Below are 24,433 nucleotides of genomic sequence, written 5' to 3'. Positions count from 1 at the left end.
TGAGGCGTTATCAGCCCACTGGCGGTGGTCAATGTGGCAGGCACCAAGAGATTTCTTTAGGCAGTCCTTGTACCTTTTCTTTGGTGCACCTCTGTCACGGTGGCCAGTGGAGAGCTCGCCATATAACACGATCTTGGGAAGGCGATGGTCCTCCATTCTGGAGACGTGACCCATCCAGCGCAGCTGGATCTTCAGCAGCGTGGACTCGATGCTGTCGACCTCTGCTATCTCGAGTACTTCGACGTTAGGGATGTAAGCGCTCCAATGGATGTTGAGGATGGAGCGGAGACAACGCTGGTGGAAGCGTTCTAGGAGCCGTAGGTGGTGCCGGTAGAGGACCCATGATTCGGAGCCGAACAGGAGTGTGGGTATGACAACGGCTCTGTATACGCTTATCTTTGTGAGGTTTTTCAGTTGGTTGTTTTTCCAGACTCTTTTGTGTAGTCTTCCAAAGGCGCTATTTGCCTTGGCGAGTCTGTTGTCTATCACATTGTCGATCCTTGCATCTGATGAAATAGGTAAACTGGTTGACCGTTTTGAGTTTTGTGTGCCCGATGGAGATGTGGGGGGGCTGGTAGTCATGGTGGGGAGCTGGCTGATGGAGGACCTCAGTTTTCTTCAGGCTGACTTCCAGGCCAAACATTTTGGCAGTTTCCGCAAAGCAGGACGTCAAGCGCTGAAGAGCTGGCTCTGAATGGGCAACTAAAGCCCATGTCCCCCAAAGTTCCTCAACATGATTATCCAACTGCACGAAAACCAACAAGGTCGGGTCAGATACAGCAATGAGCTCTCTGAACCCTTCTCCATTAACAATGGCGTGAAGCAAGGCTGTGTTCTCGCACCAACCCTCTTTTCAATCTTCTTCAGCATGATGCTGAACCAAGCCATGAAAGACCCCAACAATGAAGACGCTGTTTACATCCGGTACCGCACGGATGGCAGTCTCTTCAATCTGAGGCGCCTGCAAGCTCACACCAAGACACAAGAGCAACTTGTCCGTGAACTACTCTTTGCAGACGATGCCGCTTTAGTTGCCCATTCAAAAAAACTATGCTTCTCTAAATGCTCATAAATTCTGTCCCTAAGAATACTCTTCAATAGCCTGCCCATCATTACCATGTGGCTCACTGGTCTATAATTCCAAGGATTCCACGTCTTAACTTTCTTAAACATGGGGATTACATTTGCTGTTCTCCAATCATATGTTTTTATTAAAAGGACGATTAGCCTCACCTGCATACTCTGAAGAACGTTGAGAAAATCGTTCATCCCAGTCAGATGATCAACATCCTGGAACAAAGCTACGAATAGCGTTGGGGTTATCGCAATTGATCGAGTGAAGACAACACGAGCAAAACGGGACCACGTTAAGTTCAGGAAGCCCTTTGAGTCAAAATATAAAAGTACATGGCTTGAGCACTTGCTCAGGGACTGGATGTTCTCTGCACATTGAATGGCACCATCCCATCAAACACTGTTGGGTGAGCCACACAGTAAATTTCTCTCAAACTAAATTTACTAAAAACTTTGTTTTTGAAAATCCCTAGCATCTTTTCATAAATTGTACTATCAGGTGAGGAGCTTTTGATTATAATGGTAAAGATTGCCTGATGACCAGTTTGTCCACATCACAGGCTCGAAATGCAAGTTAAACCTAATTAAATAAACCAGAATTTCCACCATCAGCTCCACAAGTGAGACAGTAGTTGGAGATATGCACCAGGGAACAGTTAATGCACATACTAATGAAAAATGTACCAAATATCATACCAGTCCAACTTTCAAAAGTACAGGCAAATGTGCAGTAAAATTATGCTCATGCAGAATGTGGAGGATGAAGGTCGATCTCCATTGCACATCAATGCTTCCATCCTGGAGAGAGTGGAGAGCACAAAATTCCTTGATGTGCATATAAAGGATGACCTATCTAGACCCATAACACCACCTCATTAGCAGGAAGGCACAGCAGTACCTACACTTCCTTTGGAGGTCGAGGAAGGCATGGCTACCGGTATCCTATCTGTGTTGTACAGAAGCTGTAAAGCATTGGACCAAAGTCAACACAGAGAATAATCAAAACAGCTGAGAAGATCACTGGGATCTTCCTTTTCTCTATTAACAACATTCACCAGGAGCGTTGCTTAAATTACTGAGGATCCTTTTCAACAGTAACAGTATTGACTGTTATCATCAGAAAGGAGGTACAGAAGCATCAAAATTATATGGCCAGGTTTGGAAATAACTTCTACCTGCAGACTGCCACTTTGATGAATAGTATCCTCTAACTGACTAAATCAACTTAAATATTTGTATATATTTCTTTTACATTATATCTGTAATTAAGTAGTGTGTATGTGTGCTCACTGTGGTCCTGAGTAACAGTTCATGTACAGTAAGATCATAAATTTGAAATTAATAAAGCCCTCAAATTTACTGAGTACTCTGAGACACACTGATCTGCACAATACAAGAAATGTCTCAGAATAAAAAAAACAAATGCACTGAGTCTGAAGTCAAAATTACCTCCATGACGAACTGCCCTGAGTATGTTCCGGTCATGGTTGAACTCTGACCTGCAGCCAGGATGCCAATGGCCCAGATGTAGAGGGCACCCGCCCCGAAGTAGCAGCCCAACACCACACCCTAAGACCGGATGAAAAGGACAGTGGTCTGACAACCATATTCTCACATCATTTAGAACCGATCTGTGTGATTGAGTTGAACAAGGAAATCTGCAGATGCTGGGGTTGAGTGCAAAACACAAACATGCAGGAAAAACATAGCAGTTCATGCAGCATCCACTGGAAGAAAAGGGTAACCAACATTTTGGGCCTGGGACCTTCGTCAGGTATAAGAAAAAACAGGCAGGTGCTGAAAAGATTGGGGGAGCTTGGAGGAGAGGAAAAGAGGGAGGAAGGGGCAGAGGAAGGAGCAAATGCTAACAGATAAGAGGTATTATGGTTACAGGTGGGAGGGTATAAGAAACTGAGAAATGATTGGAAAGAGGGTAGCTCTGACAGGAGAAAGAAGGGGGTGGGGAGCTGGAGCAGACAAGACAGAGGGATAAGTAAGAGACTAGGGGTAGGGGATTCATGGAAATTCGAGGTTGATAGGACACAAAGGTGCTATTTCTCCAATTGGTTTGTCAGTACATGTGGACATGGACAGACATTGGTGTGGCAACTGAAATACTGTTACTAAGTTTATCCAGCATTTTTGTGCTTTGCTCTGGGTAATCAGCTCAATACAGTTGTTATTCTTTTAAAGCCATGAATATTTGATGATTGGTGGGATGGATTTCCAAATGTTAGAACCATATAGGATTGCACCCAATTTGAAAATCCTTCTGAAATGAAATAAAAACCAGCTGAACAAGCTGCAAAAGGCGCAGAAAACATTTGCAAGAATGTGGCTGAAAATTATAAGACTGGGACTTTTCTTCCTGGACCATAGGAGGTCAAGCGGGGTCCTGGTCCTAACAGAGGTTTATTAAATCATGAGGGGTTTTGATAAGATAAATGGCCAGAGACTTTGTCCCAGGGCCAAGGTGTCTAAAACTGAAGGGCATTGTTTTGTGAGAAGTTTAAAGTAAAGCAGACGGTAGTTTAGGTCACCTGACTACAGGCTATAACAGGGGTGGCCAAACTTGCTTAATATAAGAGTCACAAATGATAAAACTCAGATGCTTGAGAGCCGCAGGATATGAACAAAATTCATACATACGTTTTTATTGTTACATACACATTTTGTTCCAAAAATTTTAGATAAATTTTAAGAAATGCATATTAAATGCAATAATATTTATTCATGCATGTAGTTTTTATTTATATTAATTTCAGTAATCACAAGACACAAATATGTAAAAAAAATGTAAACCAAAAATTTAGAGATATTTTAATCAGATTTCCACATTAGAAAATTAGTCGGGCAGGCGAGGGGGGGGGGGGGGGGGGGGGGAGACTGGCAGTACAAGTGGAGGGGGGGGGGGGGTCGAAATTTCTAGAATATTCGAATTTTCCGCAAGCCGCATATTAAAGGTCAAAGAGCCGCATGTGGCTCACGAGCCACGGTTTGGCCACCCCTGGGCTATATATATATTTCAAAGATGCTGCCTGGAGCGGAGTTACAGGGAAAGGTTAAACAGGTTTGGACTTTATTCCATGGAGAGTCAGAGAATAAGGGAGATTTGATAGAGGTGTGCACAATTATAGGAGGTTTAGATAAAATATATGCAGGCTGTTTTTTTACCAGAGGTTAGGTGAGACAAGAATTAGTGGACATGGGTTAGAGGTGAAAGGTAAAATGTTTAAAGGGATTATTGGGGACAACTTCTTTCCACAGAGTGGTGAATGAGCTGCCAGATGAAGTGATGAATGAAGGCTCAATTGTGATATTCAAGAAAAACTGGTCGAGGTACGTGAATGGGAGGGTTATGGAGGACTATGGTCCAGATGCTGGCAATGGGACAAGGCAGAACAATAGTTTTGCACAGACTAGATGGACTGAAAGTCCTGGTTCTGTGCTGTAGTGTTCTACGGTTTTCAGGGCACCTTTTTCAGACAGACAGTGGTGGGTATGTGGAACTACTTGATGGATCTGTTTAAGAGACATTTTGACATGGACAGGAAAGGCTGAGAGGGATATGGGCAGAGAGAAATAGGATGAACTCAGAAAGAAAACATGGATGAGTTGGAATGAGGGGCCTGTTTCCAAGCTCTATGTCACAAAGCGATCATAACACACAACTAAAAGACTGGGTGTGGATTTACGGCGCCCATGGATTCAGGCTGGACATTCAAGTTTCACTAGATTTTATTTGTAACACAGTAGAAGCAGATTTGGGCTATTTAAACCCCTGCTGCTCTTTTCACCCAAATTAACCTGCAAGCTCCATGTTTTGGAGGGTGAGAGGAAACTGGAGAACCCATGCAGATATGGGGAGAATGTACAAACTGCTTACAGCCACACCAGATTTGAACCCAGGACACTGGCACTGCAATAGTGACGCACTAACTGTGTATGAACATTTGGTGACCTCAATCACACAAACAGTGAATTTGAAACAGTGGCTGCTGTTGACTTTGAGTTCACAAACTTCACGTAGCCCATTTGGAGTTACGATGGTTCAACAGGAAAGATTCTGTATCTCATTTCTTACCCCTTTATAGATGTTAACATCTAAAGTCTTGTTGTTCAAAGGGAAGAGATTGGAATGTGGACTGCTGTTGTTGAAACAGACCTCATGCTGCAAAATGAAAAATGAAGGACGTGTCAAATACAAAGCACACCATTTCATTTCTCTCTTTGAAATCAGAAAACCACAGAACACTACAGCACAGAAACAGGCGTAACTGCCATCTAGTCTGTGCCAAAATATAATTCTACCAAGTCTCACTAATCTGAAACTGGACCTCTTATCTCTCCTATCCACGTACCTACCCAAATTTTTCTTAACTTTGCCACTGAGCCCACAATCACCACTTCAGCTGACTTCTACTCCACCCTCTCACCATAGATTCCATCTTCCCAGTCTCCCAGCAGATGGTATTGACAGCAACCTCTTCAATTTCTGTTTACCTCCTCACCCCAGTCTCTCTCTTTTGCTCACCCCTCTTTCTTTCCTTCAGCTCCCTACCCCCTTCCCTTCTTTCACCCATCATAGAGCAACCCTCAACCCTCTCCCCTGATCACTTCTTTGCTTCTTTCTCTTCTACCCTCCTATTTATTGCCACTTATCTGTCACCTTTACTCCTCCCCCTTCCCTTCCTCCTCCCTCTACTTTTTTATTCAGGCTACCTCTTTTCCTGATTCCTGATGAAAGTCTCAGGCCCAGATGTTGATTACTTTTCATGCTACGTGATCTACTGAGTTAAATTTGTACTTGACTCCAGCATTTGCAGATTTTCTTGTTTCACACTAAATCAAATTGCTACTATGCAGGGTACATAAAAACTACAAATTCTTGGACCTTTAGCAGACAGGGAATTGCTGAAGGGACTCAGCAGTTCAGGCAGCATCAGGGGTAGAAATGGTCAGTCAACGTTTTGGGTCAGGACTCCATCAAGGCAAAGATAGAATTGGTGAAATTACATATGTAAAGGGGGAAAGGTAATGGGGGACGGGTCCATCGGTGATAGAATTTTGGAACAGTCCTTGATAAATGCAAGAAACTGGGAACATCATTAACTAAAGGCGTGGTTCCAGAGGAGAATGAAATACAATTCACTGCAGCCCTTGATCAATGCAAGAAGCTATATAGGAGCTGTGATTTGGGAACAGTCAATGCAAAGACCTACTTGGGATTGAGTTGATTCCCTCCCACACTTACCACTTGTGCGTTAGTTTGATGATAAAAAGATTCTGCAAACACTGAGACCACAAAGACGTTAATGAGGAAAGACACAAACAAGGCAAGGCAGGCTTCAATGAAAAAGTAACGATTTGCCTCCTTCACTTCCTTCTTATTGGCCCGATTCACATCCCTAGACTAAGAGAGAGAGAGAGAGAGAAATATCAGCTCTGATATTTCAGACATCAGCTGAATGAAAAGCATTTCAAACAGGAAGAAACACTGAGAAATCCCAGTGTCCTCAAATTGGATACAACTTGGGTGAACAAGGAAGACAACATTAACAGGATGTTCAGCTCAGTTAGGCCTATCATAGTTAGAGTGGCTCACCATTCATTTTCCTCGCACCTACCTGCACCTGCAAGGTTCAATTCTGCTGCAACCCCAACACACAAGAAACAGTAAGGCTGACTGATTTTTAATTTCTCGCACCAACCATGGTAACCACTGGTAACTCAGTGGCCAAAGGCAGCTTCTCAGTGGTGACATCAACTACAGCTTTACATGCTGGCTGAACCCTCTGTCCAACTATTTCAAGCATCTGTGAATGTTTCACAATCATAGAACCATGGAACACTATGGCACAGAAACCAGCTCTTCAGCCCATCTAGCCATGCCAATCTCTTATTCTGCCCAGTCCTGTTTCCTGTACTCAGATATTAGCCCTCCATACCACTCCCATCTATGTACCTATACAATTTTTCCCTAGGTGTCATAATTAAATCTGCATTTACCATTTCATCTGGTAGATCATTCAACAAACATTCCAACCAAATCTAGTAAAGTAGCAGATGGTAAAGCTTCTCTCCCAGAGGATCTCAACGCCTTCTCTGCCCGATTTGACAACAATAACAGCGAAGAACCACCTCTCTGCACCCCTACATCCCCTGACGATCCCATCCTGTCCATATCTGAGGATAACATGCGTGCTGCCTTCAGGAGAGTGAATTTGAGGAAAGCATCTAGCCCAGATGGAATACCTGGTCGAGTGTTAAAAATCTGTGCTGACCAACTTACCAACGTATTCATGGATACCTTCAATATCTCACTCCACCAGGGCATGGTACCCACCCGTTTCAAACAGGCGTCAACCACACCAGTGCCAAAGAAGAGGGCAGTAACCTGTCTTAACGACTATCGACCAGTAGCACTTACATCAACAGTGATGAAGTGTTTTGAAGGGCTGGTGTTGAAGCATGTCAGCCCTTGTCTGAGCAGTGACATGGATACATTCTAATTCGCCTATTGTAGTAACAGGTCTATGGAGGATGCCATCTCACTGGATTTACACAAGGCCCTGGAACACGTGGACAGCAAAGATGAATACATCAGGATGCTCTTTATCGAATACAGTTCGGCATTTAACACCATCATCCCCTCAAAACTGATTGGCAAACACCAAACCTGTGATATAAGACCCCACTGTTTAATTGGATCATGGATTTCCTCACTTCCAGACCACAATCAGTGAAGATTGGTAAGAATTTCTCCTCCAGAATCTCCATCAGTACCAGAGCAGCACAGGGCTATGTTCTTAGCCCCCTGCTCTACTCACTTTACACCTACGTCTGTGTAGCTTGGAATGACATAAACAACATCTACAAATTTGCCAACGATACCATGGTGGTGGGTTGTTTAAAGGAAGGTGATGAGTCAGCATACAGGAGGGAGATTGAAAACTTGGTTGAATGGTGCAACAACAACCTTGCATTCAATGTCACCAAAACTAAGGAGCTGATTGTTGACTTCAGGAAGGGAAAGCCAGAGGTATACAATTCAGTGATCATTGGAGAGGGTGAGCAAATGTAAGTTCTTGGGAATCACTATTTCTGAGGATCTTTCCTGGACCCAACACACCAATGGCATCGTGAAGAAAGCACGTCAGCGCCTCGACTTCTTCAGGAGTCTGTGGAGGTTTGGTATGCCATCAGAAACCCTGGCAAATTTCTATAGAGGTGAGGTAGAAAGTGTGCTGACTGGCTGCATCACAGTCTGGTATGGAAACCAGTGAAAAGTCCTGCAAAAGGTAATGGGCAGTCCAGAACATCAAAGGCAAAACCCTCCCCACTACTGAGCACATCTGCAAGGAGCGCTGCCATCATAGAGCAGCAGCAATCTAGGTGAGAGAAATGTAAATTTAAATATTCGGCACAATAACAGACCCTTTTGGCCCAAGAGCTCGTGATGCCCATTTATACCCAATTGACCACAACCCCCAGTATATTTTGAACGGTGGGATAAAACTGAAGTCTCTGGGGAAAACCCACACAGACATGGGGAGAATGTACAAACTCCTTACAGACAGTGTGGATTTGACCCCTGTCCTGATCGCTGGCACTGTATCAGCATTGCGTTAACCGCTACACTAACCTTGCCGCACTTGTATACAGAATCACCACCTCCCATCTCGTCTGCTCTAATTGGTGCTCTCAACATAGCCTCCTCTGCATCAGTGTGACCAAATGACTCCACTCCATTCGCAATGGCCATTCCAACCTCCCAGCTGTCTTCCTGTTCCTATGCTGACCTATTTGCTTTTGGTTTTCTTCACTGCCAGGTGAAACCAAGAGTGAAGGACAAAGGTGATGAATGTGGACTTCAGAAGGATAAAGGTCAGCCATTCTCCATTACATATCAATGACTATGCCATTGAAACAGTGGAGAGCACAAAGTTCCTTGGCATGCATATAATGCATACACCTATCGTGGACCCACAACATCACCTCATCAGTCAGGAAATCGCAGGAGCGTCTACAGTTCCTAAACAGGTTGAGGAGGGCAAGGCTTCCATCTTGACAATATTTCATAGGAGCACAACCTAGAATCTCCTGTCTGGCTGCATCATTGCATGGTAAGGAAGCTGCAAAGTTTCAGATAGGGTCAATATGGAAGATCATCAAAATAGCCAAGATTACTGGGTGACCCTTTACTCTAGTGACAACATTTACTTGGAGTGATGCTTAAATAGGGCTCAAGGAATAATCAAGGACGCTTTTTATCTGGCACACAGTATCTTTGACCAACTACCATCAAGGAGGAAGTACAGGAGCATCAAAATCAGGATTGCCAGGCTGGGAAATGGCTTCTTCCCGCAGGCTGCGAGATTGATGAACAGTTTCCTGGAACTGAGTAAGTCATTCCACACTTGTCCCTTCTGCCTGCATTTCGTCCATATACCTCGAAACCCATCCTAGCCATTGATCCTTCCAAAGATCCCAACCACACTGGTCCTACCTGCCTCTGGCCAATAACCCTTTAAACCCATCCCATCCTTGTATCCCGAAAAATGTCAAACCCACCCCCCCGCCCCCCCCCCCCCCCACACTGGTGCCACCTGCTGTGTTTGGTCAACATCCCTCTAAATCTATTCTATCCAATCCATGGATCCGTCCAAATGTCCCATCTACACTGGTCCCACCTGCCTGCATTTGGCCCACGTTCCTTGAAACCCATCTTATCTGCACACCCATTCATTTTTTTAAAAACATTGCAATTATACCCACCTCAGCCACCTCTTCCACCAGTCAATATCTTTATAATTCTGACCATAGGCATCAAAGATTCAGTCTTTCCTTTTCAAATGCTTCCACATCTACACCATTCATTTCAAGCAGTGAAACAAACACCCATTAAAGCCAATGCTCTCAGTTGCTGTTCAATATCAACCACCACTCAAATTAAAAATAAAACATGAAAGTCTGCAGACACTGTGGTTCAAGTAAAAACACAATGCAGGAGAAACTCAGCAGCTCAAACAGTGTCCTTATAGCAAAGATTAAAAAATACATAACTGATGTTTCAGGCATCAAGATATGGAAAAGTTTCCCACCAAGGCCACCTGAAAATTGGAGGAACAATACTTGATTTTCTGTCTGAGCTGATGGCATTGACTTTTCCTGTTTTTGCTCACCTGCTCTCTCTCCCCACCCTTCCCCTGTCTTCTTTCCCTCAGCTCTCCACCTCTTTCCCTCTTTATTCACCTAGCCATCCCTCCTCCCTTTGCTTAACGTGGTGCCCTCTCTCCCTTCTCTGCCTATTACCTCCTGCCTTTGCTACCATGCTCCTCCCCCCACTTACCTTTTTATTCAGATGCCTGCTAACATTTTTCCATACCTTGATGAAGGGTTGAAGCCAAAATGTCAGTTATGTATTTTTAATCTTTGCTATTATAAAAGACACTGTTTGACCTGCTGAGTTTCTCCAGAATTGTGTTTTTACTACCACCACTCAAATTAAAAGTATTATCATCTGACTCTACAAGTACAATTGGAAAAAAACAGCATTTCTCCAGTTTGTGGTGGACACACATGCACAGCACATAACAATCATACACATCCACACACAAAATAAAATAGCTTTTACTTTAAATTGTGTCGAGATGTATGTATGTATATATGTATCCATGTATTGAGGAAAGGAAGACCCCAGTGATCTTCTCGGCTTCCAGTCCAATTCTTTGCATCTACCATACTGCGCAATGATGCAGCCAGACAGGACACTCTCCATTATCACCCCATAAAATGTTAACAAAATGGAGTCTGGTAGCCTTGCCCATCTCAACCTACTTAAGCGTGGCCACTGCCACCCCTTCTTGACTAATGAGGTGGTGTTGTGGGTCCAGGATAAGTCATCCATTCCAAGCACACCATGGAACTTTGTGCACTGTACTTTTTCCACGATGGAGCCATTGATGCACAGACAAGAGTAGTTGACCTTCATCCCCCAGTGTATAATGATTTCCTGCCTTGTCCACGCTGAGACTCAGGTGGTTGTTCTTGCACTATCTGACGAGCCTTCCAACCTCCTCCCTGTAACCAGACTCATCAGTTTTGCCTATGTGGCCAACGTCTGTTGTATCATTTGTAAAGTCGATGATTCTATTTGAACTGAATCCTGCAGTGCGGATGCGAGTCAACATCATAAACAGTAACGGGCCGAGCACATAGGTGCACCAGTTCTCAGTGTGATGGGGCTTGAGGTTTTGCTGCAACCTGGGCTAACTGTGGTGTTTCAGTCAAGCAGACCAAGATCAAGTTGCGGAGAGGGGTGCTAAGTCCCAGCAAGGACAGCTTATCCAAGAGCCTCCGAGTTATAATAGTTTTAAGCATCAAGCTGAAGTCAATGAACAACAGCCTAGCATATCTTGTATCATTCTCTCAGTGGGTCAGGATGAAGTGAAGTCAAGACTATAGCATCATCTGTGGACCAGTTTGGACAGTAGGCAAACTGGAATGGTCCAATGTCACTGGATGGTGTGATTTGATGCATTCCATCACTAGTTGCTCAAAGAACATTCACAATGGACGAGGTCAGTCTCACTGGGCAGAAGTCATTTGATTCAAAGCCATGAAAATCCTTGGTGCTACATGTGGTCCCAACACCCAGCTTCAATATTGAATGAGCTAAAGTCCAGGAATCAGGGCAAGGATACAAGTAAGGGGCCAGGTGGAAGTTCCATCTTGCTGATGTGTCGCATTTGGAATTCTGCAAATACAAAAGTGTGAACCAGCAGAGCAACTCGGCACTGTGGCAACCACCTCCCCAAGATGCTTCAGATCATTTAAAACAGCCATTTACAACCATTTTTTGGCTATGCCCCCCTAAGGATTCTGCTCAGTTTTTGGGCCCCTTTCCCTGTGAAGCAGTGAAGTTTAGTTGTTTTCTTTTGTACTTCTCTCCCATGGACTACATAAAAATATTTTATGATTTCAGTGTGTGCCCACCCCCTTAAATATGATGTGGCCCTCGGGGGGCTGTGTGACCCCCATTGAGAATGGTTGATTTAAAAAAGAATCTTTGAAAATATGTTTCTGCGGTCTTTTGCTGAAGAAGTCCGGGATCCTGTAGCAGAGAGGAGTCCCAGTGAGGACAGTTCATCCACCAAGCCTCTATGGTGTGATTTCCCCAGCACTACTGACAAACTGTTGGAATAGGAAATGGTGGCCAGCAATTTGTCAAACGCTATCAGCAACTGAGCTTTAGAAAACTTCAAATGTGATGGAAACCTTGAGAGGTTTGAGGTTATTCAATAAACACAATACTCACTTTCACCAAGGCAGAGTGTAGGTAGATATTGTGGGGCATGATCACCGCTCCAATAATCCCAACTGCCTGTTCCAGCTGACGGGTTCCACAGCCTTGACAATAGGGAATGAACATCCCTTTCAGCAGCTGTCCCTGGTCTGGCTTCACCATCACATACTGCAGGGGACAGAAAACACAATCAAATTATAACCTACCCACTAACTAATAGGTGCTCTGTACAATCTTTTAGACCCAGCTTCAATGGTTCTGGCAAGCCATGTGGTTTCCTGCATAGAAGTTGGACAAAAAGGTTCAGTTGCTCGGTATTCAGGCAGAAACCAGAGTGCTCTCTTGCCTCTCTGACTCATGGTGGGCCTTGGGGATCAGTGCTAGGTCCATTGTTGTTTGTCATCTATATCAATGATCTGGATGATAAAGTGGTAAATGAATCATCAAGCCTGCAGATGGCATGAAGATTGGGAGTGAGAAGGCTTTCAAAGCTTGCAGCAAGATCTGGACCAGCTGGAAAAATGGGCTACAAAATGGCAGAGGCAATTTATTCAGATAAGTGTAAAGTTTTGCACTTTGGGGAAACTAACCAAAGTAGGACATGCATGGTAAACAGTAGGGCACTGAGGAGTACAGTGAAACAGAAAGATCTGGGAATACAGGTACAGAATTCTCTGAAGTAGATAGAGTCGTAAAAAGATCTTTTGGCATGTTAGCCTTCTTAAATCAAAGCTACCAACCAAGTTAAATAAGATAGTCTGTGGTGTTGAATTGAATCACAAACATGCAGGAGAAACTCAGCAGGTCACCTAGCATACATGGGAAGGACAGGACAAAGTTTTGGGCCTGGCCTCTTCGTTATGTATAACCAAAAACAGACAGGTACCTGAATAAAAACATGAAGGGTGGGAGAGAGGAGAGGAGGGGAGGAAGGAAGGAAGGAGCAGTGGGAAGAGTAGCAGAGTACAGGCTAACAGGTAAGAAGCCGGAGGTGGATACAGATGGGGGCTGGGAGAAAGAAGTTGAGAAGGGATGGGGAGAGAGCCAAGAAGGGTAGCTCTTGGATATCAGAAGGAACGGAAGGGGATGGAGAGCTGGAGGAAAGGAGACCGAGGATTTGGTAAAAGAGAGACACATGGGAGGAGACTTATGGAAATTGCAGGTCTATATTAATGCCATTCAAATTTCCATCAGATAAGACATTCACAACCATGGGAGCCCCAGTATCATGCTATAATTTTGTTCAATAACCTTGTATGGCATCTTATCACAGCTGATCTAACAGTCTGAACACACCACACCATCTGATTTTCTTTGACATATTATGCTGGTAGAAAACACCCAACATTTGTGAAACGGGATATCCCTTCTAAGAATCCATACCGGCATGACCCAATCCAATGATTATTTTCCAAGCACTGTTTTAATCAAACACAAACATGTAAACCCCCTCCACAATTTTTTATATACAGTAAAAACCTCGTCAGATCGCGGTAGTTGGGGTCCAAGATTTCATACCACGTTACACCTGAGTCGCGGAACAGATGCATACATGTCAGAGTGCCCTCGGATAATCAAACCCAAATATTACCGGTCTTCAAAGGATCCACTATCTATCACTAACAATTTCAATGAAAGAAAGCATGCATATTCTTTTAATATTGGGATTCTGAATTTTAATCAACTTATTTGCAAAGTTTGGGGTCCACAGACACCTGCACTATAAGCAATTTCGCGGATTAACGAATCATGTTCTAATGAGGTTTCTATAGTTTATAGATCAGCAAAATATGGAAAAGCCAAGGATATTAAGAGATCAAATCAAAAAGTTAATCCAAACATTTCTGACACTTTCAAATACTCCCACTCTTACCTCGTATCCAAATGTAATGGCCATAACTGTAATGAGAAATCCAAAGAAAGCTTCCAGTTTTCTTAAACCTAAAGCAGAAACATTCTGTTAGAAACAATTTTAAATTTAAATTTAGACAAACAGTACAGTAACAGGCCATTTTGGCCCATGAGTCCATGCTGACCAATTTACACCCAATTAACCCTGGTATGTTTTTTTTTCCAATGGTGGGAAGAAACAGGAGCGTCAAGGAAAACCCACACAGACACAGGAGAACATACAAACTCCTTAGAGAGGAAATGGGAGAATCAATGTTAATGCCATTTGGTTGAGGAGTGCCCAGACAGAATACATTGTTATGGAACATTGAGAAATTGGCTGGGATTTCAATAACAACTCATTGCCTATGAACTGTTTTGAGATGTGATAGGGCGCATGGTTGGCATAGCAGTTAGCATAACGCCTTCACAGTCCCAGCTCTCAGGACCAGGGTTCAAACACTGGCTCATTTTTAACATTTAAGAAGAATTTGGATAGGTACATGATTGGGAGGGGTGTGTAGGACTATATAGGGTGTAGGGGTATATAGGTGCACGTCAGTGAGATGAGACAGAAAAATAATTCGGCACAGACTAGAAAGGCTGAAAGGCCTGTTTCTGTGCTGTAATGTTCTATGGTTCTAATGAGAGTGAAAGAATGCAAAGAAGATTTACAAGGATGTTCTTGGAAGTTGAGAAACAGTTACAAGGGAAAGTTAAATAGGTTATGACTTCATTCCCTCGAGAGTCAGAGACGGGAGATTTGTTGGAGGTATACAAAATTATAAATGCAAACAGGCATTGGATGAGACAAGAACAAGAACAAGGGGTTAAGGTTGAAAGGTAAAATGTTTAAAGGGCGAGAGAGTGGAACAAGATGCCAACTGAAGTGGTGAATGTGGGATTAAATTTTACATTTTTACAAGAAATTAACAGGTACATGGATGGGAGGGATATGGTGGGCTCATTGGGCTGGCCTGTTTCTATATTAGCGTTTATGCTTGATTGCACCTCTTTTTATTTAGTTGTATCGTGGTGCCCTGCAGTTGCTGGTTTCACCCAGATGACACTGAACAAGCTCCCCATTTCAACAAGCTTTTCCAACATTAGTAGTGGATTCATTAGAATCTATGGCACAAAGTGTTCAGAATGTCATTGTGCAAAGACGATAAGTAAATTCACATGTATTTTCATTCTGCTAGACACACCACTCATGCTTTTGCTTCCATCGGTTTATTTCTCAACTACAACCCAGTTCAGTCACACCCCAGCAGATTCAGTCAGTCACTGCATAGCCCCACTGTCATCAGTCTTTCAAAGGTTCAGCCAGCTCCCCCCCCCACCCCCCCCAATCTGTGATCAGTCCACCTATCCGTGGCGCCCCACTGCACTCAACTCTGCCCCAATCCCATGTTTGGCAGGTCTCCAACCCCCATATCATCCTGTACTCTATACTATGCTTTCAAGTTCATTTTCATCTCACTGAACAGACAAGATCCTCCTGTACCTCCTTTCTGATAGTAGTGGTTCAAATATACTGTGTGCTGGGTGGAAAGGGTCCTCAATAATTCTTTGAATACTATTTAATCAATGCTTCCAGTGAATGGCAAAAGAAATTCCAGTGATCGTTTGATGATCCTCCGTATTGATTTCAGGTCCGATGCTTTGCAGCTCCCATACCACACAATGATGCAGCCTGACAGGACACTCTCAATTGTACTCCCATAAATGTGGTCAAACTAAGGGCTGGTAGCTTTGCTCTCCTCAACCTCCTTCGGAAGTGTAGGCACTGCTGCACCTTCCTGATTAATGAAGAGGTGTGTGGATCCAGCATTGGTCATCTGTTCTATGCTTATCAAAGAACTCTGCACACCATTCGCTCATGATGGAGCCTTGATGTACAATAGAGAGTGGTCCTTTGTCCTCCTGAAGTCCACAATCATGTACTTTTTATTGTCCACATTGAGACTTGGGTTGTTGCTCTCACTCCACTTGGCAAACTTCCCAACCCTAACCCACGCTCAGAGAACGACACCCTGATACTGTTTCCCAAATCCTCACCTCATGTTGTCATGCATGCTCCCAACAGTGTCCTCACCAGACTCAAACCCCACATTCTACAAGCTACAATCTTTCATTGTGTCCATCAACTTACCATATTTGTCTAAAAATAGGAATACAAATGTGTCCACAATAGTAATTAATACTCCGCCCCACAGGGGAATCCTAAACACACAAAAAGGGAAGAGAACACAGTTATTAATGAAGAGAACAAAATTAATATAAGTATCACTGTCATACCACTTCACAGAATATTTATTTTTATGTCACTGGATGTCACATAGCAATACACAAATTATTCCTTCAATAGTTTGCAATCAGGTTGGGCCTGGAACAACAGCATCTGGAGAACATCGCCTCATCCACCAGGCTGCTGTTCATAGACTTCAGCTCAATGTTTAATTTGATTATTTCACAGAGGCTGGTGGAGAAGCTGTCCTTGCTGAGACTCAGCTCCCCTCTCTGTAACTAGATTCTGGACTTCCTAACGACAAGATCAGAAGCAGAACGTCGAGCACCATCACACTGAGCACTTCAGGGCTGTGTGCTCAGCCCCCTCCTGTTCATGCTACTGACACACAACTGCAAAGCCACATCCAGCTCCAACAACAATCAAGTTTGCAGATGACACAACAGTAATTGGCCAAATCAACAACAATGATGAATTGCTCTACAGAGAAATGGTGGAAAGCCTCCTGATATAGTCTCAATGTGAACAAGACAGAGATGATGATTGTGGACTTCAGAAGGACCAGGAACGGCCACTCTCCACTCAGTAGTGGAGAGAATGGAGAGCACCAAGTTCCTCGGAGACAACTTAACATGCGATCTATTCTGGACACAAATCTCCTCACTTGTCAGGAAGGCACAACTGCGACTGTAGTTCCTGAGAAGACTGAGGCAGGGAAGATGACCGGCCAACTTTTTACAGGAGCTCTGTCGAGAGCATCCTGGCCAGCTGCTGTAGAGCATTGGATCAGGTCAATCTACAGGACGATAAGGATGGCAGAGAGGATCACTGGATCTCTCCCCCCCCCCCCATCAAGGTGATCTACTAAGATCACAAAAATCAATGAGGACCTTTACCACCCCACACACAGCATCTTTCAGCTACTCCTGTCAGGAAAGAGATACAAGAGAATCAGAGCCAGAACCACCAGGTTGAGAAACAGCTTCTTCCCAAAGGGAATGAGACTGCAGGACAACTGAATGAACTGCTCATACTAACTGTCCAGGACTCTAAAATTTATTAAATAATAATTTATTTTGCGTGCATGTGTATGCGCGCACGTTGCATAGGGTATATCATTTGTCTGTATGTGTGTTATGACTGGTTGTGTCTTTGCAAAGGATCAGAAAACACTGCTTCATTGGTTTTCACTTGAACAATCAGATAATAATGAACTTCCACCTAAGTGCTGGAGAAATTCACCAGGTCACAGGTCATGCATCTTCCACAGGTAACTAACATTTCTGGCCTGGACTTTTCATCAGGTACAAGTGAAAACAGGCAAGTTCTTTAATGACAGCAGGGAGGGAAGCCATGTTTTTTGAAAAATGACCCATCTTGCATATTCTGGAATGGAAGACCCATCCTAGGAGCAGACTCAATGGAGACAGAGGGATTGAGAAAAAGGAATAGAATCTTTACAGGAGGTATGATAAAGGTAATTGTTGGTGGGTTTATAGAAGATGTATGATAATGGTTTGTCTCCTGAGATGTACACAGTTTAATGGCAGTAGAGGGTAAGTGAAGTTTTTTTTTTGAAAGAAGAGAACCCCGAATGTCCTAGAATGGAAGAACTCATCCTGGGACCAGATGCAAAAGAGACGGGGGAATTGAGAGAAGGTAATAGAATCATCACAGGATACATGGTGGGAATAAGTATAATCAAGGTACCTGGATGGGTTTGTAGGTTTAGAGAAGATCTCAGTAGATAGTTTCTCCCTCCTGTCCTCTCCTTCACCATCCTCCCCCACCTTTTTATTCAGGTATCTGCCTGTTTTTGCTCATACCTGACGAAGGGCTCAATCCTGAAACATTGGTTGCCCTTTACTTCCTATGTGCACTGCATGACCTGCCGAGTTTCTCCAGCACGTTTGTGCATTCCACTGAACCCCAGCATCCGGAGACTTTCTTGTTGAACTGCAGACAAAAGTCATATACATACTGTTTTGAAATAGAAATCTGATAGCTTTGTGGTCACTAGCATTGATAATAATTAAATAAATATGAAGTTTGAATGTTTTTATATGAGACACATTCAAATTCTTGAACATTTTTTTGAGTTACCCAAATCTAGTCCACAAAATTCACTTGTGGAAGCATAAAGCTATGGATGTTAGAAATCTAAAACAAAAGCAAATAATGCCCCATATAACCATGGAAAACCATAGCACATGGGCATGCCCTTTAACCCATGTCGTCTGTGCCAAGTAATTATTTTGCCCAGTCCCATTGACCTGAACCTGGACTGTAACCCTTCAAACCCCTTCCATCTCTGTAAGTATTCAAATTTCTTAAATATCAAAATCAAACACGCTTTCACCAATTCAGCTGGCAGCTCATTTCACACACACTACTCTTGGCATGAAAAAGTTCCTTGAATATTCCCTTTCAACGTGTCACCTTTCAGACTTAACCCATGTGCTCTATTTCACCTCTCACCCAACCTTAGTCTGTTTGCACTCAGTCTATCCATACCTCTCATAATTTTGTATACCTCTATCAATTATTCCCTGGACCAATGGAGAATGAGGGGAGAAAGTTCAAAACCTGTTTAACGTTTTCTTGTAATTCAGTTCCTCAAGTCCTGGCAATATCCTTGTAAATTTCTATACTCTTTCAATATTCCAAATTTGGCTCATCAATGTATTTTATAACTTTACTGCAACATCCAAACTCCTATACTCAATACTTAGATTGATGAAGGTCAATGTCGCAACCCTATCTGTGACGACACTTCCATGGAATTATGTATCTGCATCCCTAACTGTCACTGTTCTACTGCACTCCTCAGTGCCCTCCGCGTATCGTCCATGTTCTGCCTTCCCAATGTGCAACACCTTACAGATGCCGCATTAAATTCCATGACTTTAAATTAGCATTAAATATTTCCAGTGAAGTACAACATAGGTGAGATATTGAATAAAGTAACTTCTATCTTGACCCATCAACTTTTCCCAAGACAGGTTAGACCCAACATAGAGCTATCCTCGCTCTATCCATCAAGTGCTCACATGACGCTGCAGTCCAAAGTTAAATACAGAGTGAATTTCTGTTGACACGGTCTCAGCAAATGCTCCAGACTAACTACAGCATGGGTCAGAGTAACCTACATAATACACCAATCATTAGAGCCTGAAATCTCAGAACATAGAATATTATTGCACAAAACATATTACATTGATCAATATAAACCTACTCCAGAATAAACTATTTTTTCCCTCCATCTCACCTATAACCTATTTTTTTCTTACAACCATATGCCTATCTCAGTCTTTTGATTGTCCCTCTTGTACCTGCCTCCACCATCACCCCCACAATGCATTCCACGATTCTGAGTAAAAATACTTTCTTTTGACATCTTAAACCCATGCTCTCTGCTATTTGCTATTGTCATTGCTGGAAAAATGCAATGGCTGTTCATCCTCTAAGTCCATTGTAATCTTGTATTCACTATGGAGTTGCCTCTCATCCTTCGTTGCTCCAAAGAGAAAAGCCCCAGTTCTATCAACCTTGCTTCATATGACAAGTTCTCCAATCCAGGTAATATCCAAGATTCAATTTATTATCATGTAATAAAGACAGTGCACAATTACACTAAATTGATTTTGGCTGCTGAAGGGCAGACAGATTCGCCATCGACTGAAATTGCCTGAAGTGGCTCTTGCAGTTAGAGAACGAGAAGCCAAACCTTTATATCCTGATAAATTTGCACTGCACCATCTCCAAAGCATCCGTCTCCTTCTGTATTGAAGTGACAGAACTTATCACAAAACTCCAAGTGTCATCTAACTAGAGTTTTATAGAGCTTCAACTTTACCTCATGACTCTTGAGCTCAGTCCCCCAATTAATGAAGGCCCACACACCATATGGTTTCTTAACCACCCATTCAATTTATGTGGAAACCTTGGGGGATCAACAGGTCTGGACCCCAAGATTTCTCTGTTCCTCCAAACTGTTGTATCCTGCCTTTAACCGCATACTCTGCCTTCAAGTTGGACCTTCCAAAGTGCATCACTTCACACTTAACCAGAATGAACTCCATCTGCCACTTCTCCACCCAATTCTGCATCCTGTCCATATCCTGCAGCAACCCTACAACAATCTTCTACACTATTCGTAACACCTCCAACCTTTGTGTCATCTGCAAACTTACTGACCCATCCCTCCAGCTCATCATCCAAGTCATTTATAAAAATCACAAGGAGCAGGAGAATGCCATTAATCACTGACCTCCAGGCAGAATACATTTCATACACTACTACCCTCTTTTTTTTCTGTAGTCAAGCCAATTTTGATGTATCTTAGATTCTGAACTTTAAATGAATGGGAGGGGAGGTAGGGAGGGTGGGATGGGAAGAGGGAGGGGGGGAGAAAACGACTGTATATATTTGAAAAGGAAAATGTATGTATCTTGATCAATGTGGTTTATAGTGTGAAAAATAAAATTTTTTTTAAAAAAGCAGCCAAGTTTCCTTGGATCCCATGGCTCATGTCTTTCTGAATGAATAACCTTGTCAAACACTTTACTAAAATCCATGTACACCATATTCACAGCTTTACTTTCAACAATTTCCTTTGACACCTTTTCAATAAACTCAATTAGGCTTGTGAGGCACGACTTGCCTCTCACAAAGCTGTGCTGGCAATTCTTAAGAAGACTGCTTCTCGACCAGCTGTGGAGTGGAACTCCACAGCTTGAACAGCTGAGAAAGACCCAACAGCAGGGCTCTCAGTGGGAAGATATAGAAAATAACAGGAACAGGAGGGAGGAGAATGAAAAAAGGAAATCAGAGACACAGCAGATGACCAGCCCAGAGGAAGAGGACCAACATCAAGACACCATTAAAAAAAATGGGTGGTTAAGAAACGATATGGTGTGTGGCCCAACAAGAAAGTCAGAAGAGACAGAGATACAAGGAAGAGAGGTAGAGGACACAGGTCCTGGAGTGGACACGGGAAGAGGAGGGAGAACATCAAGCTCTGCACAGAGAAATAGAAGATAAAGGGAATGGACTGTACATAGATAGAAAAAATTTGAAGAATATATGGAAGCAGTAAAAGAATGGCAGACACGAGAATTTAATGAAATAAAAAGAAGAATAAAAGGTACAGAAAAAAATTGAGTAGATTAGATATGGTCATGACAGAAATAGGGAAAAGAGTAGACAAGGTGGAAGAACGAGAAACAGCCGTAGAAATGGAAGTGGACGACTTAAAAAGGAAATTGGAAGAATCTGATAAAAAAGTTAAAAGAAACAGAAGCTGTTAACTCAGAAGATGGATATAATGGAAAACTATAATAGAAGAAACAATATAAAGATAGTGGGCCTTAAGGAAGATGAAGAAGGCAAAGATATGAAAGAATTTATAAAAGAATGGGAATGCCAGAAATACAGGAAGGCATGGAAATAGAAAGGGCACACAGAACATTAGCCCCAAAACCACAGCCACAACAAAAACCAAGATCCATTCTAGTAAAATTTCTGAGATATACGACAAGAGAAAATATATTGATGAAGGCGATGAAAAAAAATGAAAGACAAAAAGCCACTGGAATACAAAGGTCAAAAAAAAATTTTCTACCCAGACATAAGTTTTGAGCTCCTGAAGAAGAGGAAGGAGTTTAACGCAGCAAAATCGATCCTATGGAAGAAAGGCTATTAATTTATGTTAAGATCTCCAGCGGTGCTTAAAATAGTTATCCCGGGGCAGCAAAGCAGACTGTTCTCGGATCCGGAGAAAGCCCGAGAATTTGCAGAATGTCTGCAAAACAGACAGATGAAGAGATGTAACAAGAACAAGAATGACGACAAACTTCATATAAAGAAGAAAAATAATGTATAAGTAAGAAGGGGAAGAAAGGAAGTAAGGGGGGGATTAAGAGGGTGAGCTTTTGTTATATGTGAAGTTAAAAGTATTTTCTGGAGGGGGCTGGGTGGGAGAGAATAACAGTCACTGCGAAATCAATTGACGCTTGCAAGCGGGTTCGCAATCCAAATGGAGAGGGGTGTTGTGGTTGCCCGGCAAGGGACAAGGGGCAACTCAGAGAAGGGGGAGGGGGACATTTGGGGTTAAAGGAATTTTAGATGTGGGAATAGTGGAAATATTTTATGTTTTAGAAGTGTTGTCTTACAGTGCGTTCAAAAAAAAAACAGAAATGGAAATGGGGAAATGTTGGTGATGAGGAAGTGGAAATGAGAGATAAACAAAGTATGAAATGGCCATGTTGAACTATATGGCTTTAAATATTAACAGAATACATAACCAAATCAAAAGGAAGAGGCTGATAAATTTACTGAAGAAAGAAAAAATTGATATAGCATTCGTGGAAGAAACACATCTAATGGAAGTGGAACAAAATAAATTAAGGAGAGACTGGGTAGGGCACGTAACGGCAGCATCATATAATTCAAAAGCCAGAGGAGTAGCTATATTAATTAATAAAAATGTACCAATCAAAATAGAGGAGGAAATAATAGATCCAGCAGGGAGGTATGTAATGATAAAGTGTCAGATATATTCAGAATTTTAGAATTTGCTCAATGTATATGCACCTAATGAAGAGGATTAAAAATTTATGCAAGATATCTTTTTGAAGATTGCAGATACGCAGGGGAATATACTGATAGGAGGGGACTTTAACCTTAATTTGGACACAAAGATGGACAAAACTGGACAAAAGACTAGCAGAAAGAACAAAGTAACCAAATTTATGGTTAAATCGATGCAGGAAATGCAAATTTTGGATATATGGAGGAGACAACACCCAAAGGAGAAGGAATACTCATATTATTCGGGTAGACATAAAACATGCTCAAGGATAGACATGTTCCTGTTGTCAGCCCACATCCAAGGAAGTTAGGAAAACAGAATATAAAGCTAGATTGTTATCGGATCACTCACCCCTGTTATTAGCAATAGAGCTGGAGGACATCCCTCTGAGAACGTACAGATGGAGATTAAACTCCATGCTACTTAAAAGACAGGATTTTAGAGAATTCATTGAGCGACAAATTAAAATGTACTTTGAAATAAATATGGAATCAGTGAAAGACAAATTTATACTATGGGATGCAATGAAAGCATTTATCAGAGGGCAGATAATAAGTTATGTAACTAAGATGAAGAAGGACTACAATCGGGAAATAGAACAGCTGGAAAGGGAAATAGCAAGCACAGAAAAAGAATTAGCAATAAGGGAAGATACAACAAAAATAAGAGAATTGGCGGACAAAAAAAAATAAAATATGAAACACTACAAACATACAAGGTGGAGAAGAACATAATGAAGACAAAACAAAAGTATTATGAGCTAGGAAAAAAAAATGCACAAAATACTAGCTTGGCAGCTTAAGACAGAATAAACTAAAAGAATGGTATTGGCATCAAGGAAAAAGGACAAACAAATTACATATAACCCAACGGAGATCAATGAAAACTTCAAAGAATTCTACGAGCAACTATATCAAACTGAGAACAAAGGGAAAGAAGACAAAATAGATGAGTTTCTAGCTAAAATTGAACTACCGAAATTGCAAGAGGAGCAAAATAAATTAATAAATTCATTTGAAATAGAGGAAATACAGGATATATTAAAAAAACTACCAAACAATAAAACGCCGGGAGAGGATGGACTCCCAATAGAATTCTATAAAACATTTAAAGAGTTATTAATTCCTCCTCTCCTGGAAGTAATGAACCAGATTGAAGAAACACAAAACATGCCAGATTCATGCAAAACAGCAATAATTACAGTAATACCAAAGACGGGGAAAGATCCACTAACACCAGCATCGTATAGACCAATATCTCTACTTAACACAGATTATAAGATAATAGCTAAACTATTAGCAAACAGATTGGCCGACTG

At 42.3% G+C, this 24,433-nt stretch overlaps 1 protein-coding gene across 14 annotated transcripts in view; it reads right to left on the bottom strand.

Annotated features, from left to right (window-relative positions):
• Positions 1-24,433, bottom strand: part of LOC138761737 (natural resistance-associated macrophage protein 2-like) — a 133,243-nt gene that overhangs the window by 57,412 nt on the left and 51,398 nt on the right. For all 14 annotated transcript variants that reach the window (XR_011356477.1, XR_011356470.1, XR_011356474.1 and 11 more), the window contains 7 exons: positions 16,428-16,498; positions 14,256-14,323; positions 12,395-12,550; positions 6,329-6,487; positions 5,159-5,245; positions 2,524-2,643; positions 1,234-1,383 (listed from right to left, as the gene is read on the bottom strand). Coding sequence is in view for 1 of the 14 variants with exons in the window: in XM_069934393.1 (XP_069790494.1) it covers positions 1,234-1,383; positions 2,524-2,643; positions 5,159-5,245; positions 6,329-6,487; positions 12,395-12,550; positions 14,256-14,323; positions 16,428-16,498 (811 nt within the window). In the remaining 13 variants the exon portion in view is untranslated. The remainder of the gene's footprint in view (positions 1-1,233; positions 1,384-2,523; positions 2,644-5,158; positions 5,246-6,328; positions 6,488-12,394; positions 12,551-14,255; positions 14,324-16,427; positions 16,499-24,433) is intronic.

This window comes from Narcine bancroftii, chromosome 4, assembly GCF_036971445.1.
Source record: "Narcine bancroftii isolate sNarBan1 chromosome 4, sNarBan1.hap1, whole genome shotgun sequence".
Taxonomy (NCBI): Eukaryota; Metazoa; Chordata; class Chondrichthyes; order Torpediniformes; family Narcinidae; genus Narcine; species Narcine bancroftii.
Note: the sequence above shows the minus strand (reverse complement) of the source record. Positions and strands in the feature narration are given on the sequence as shown.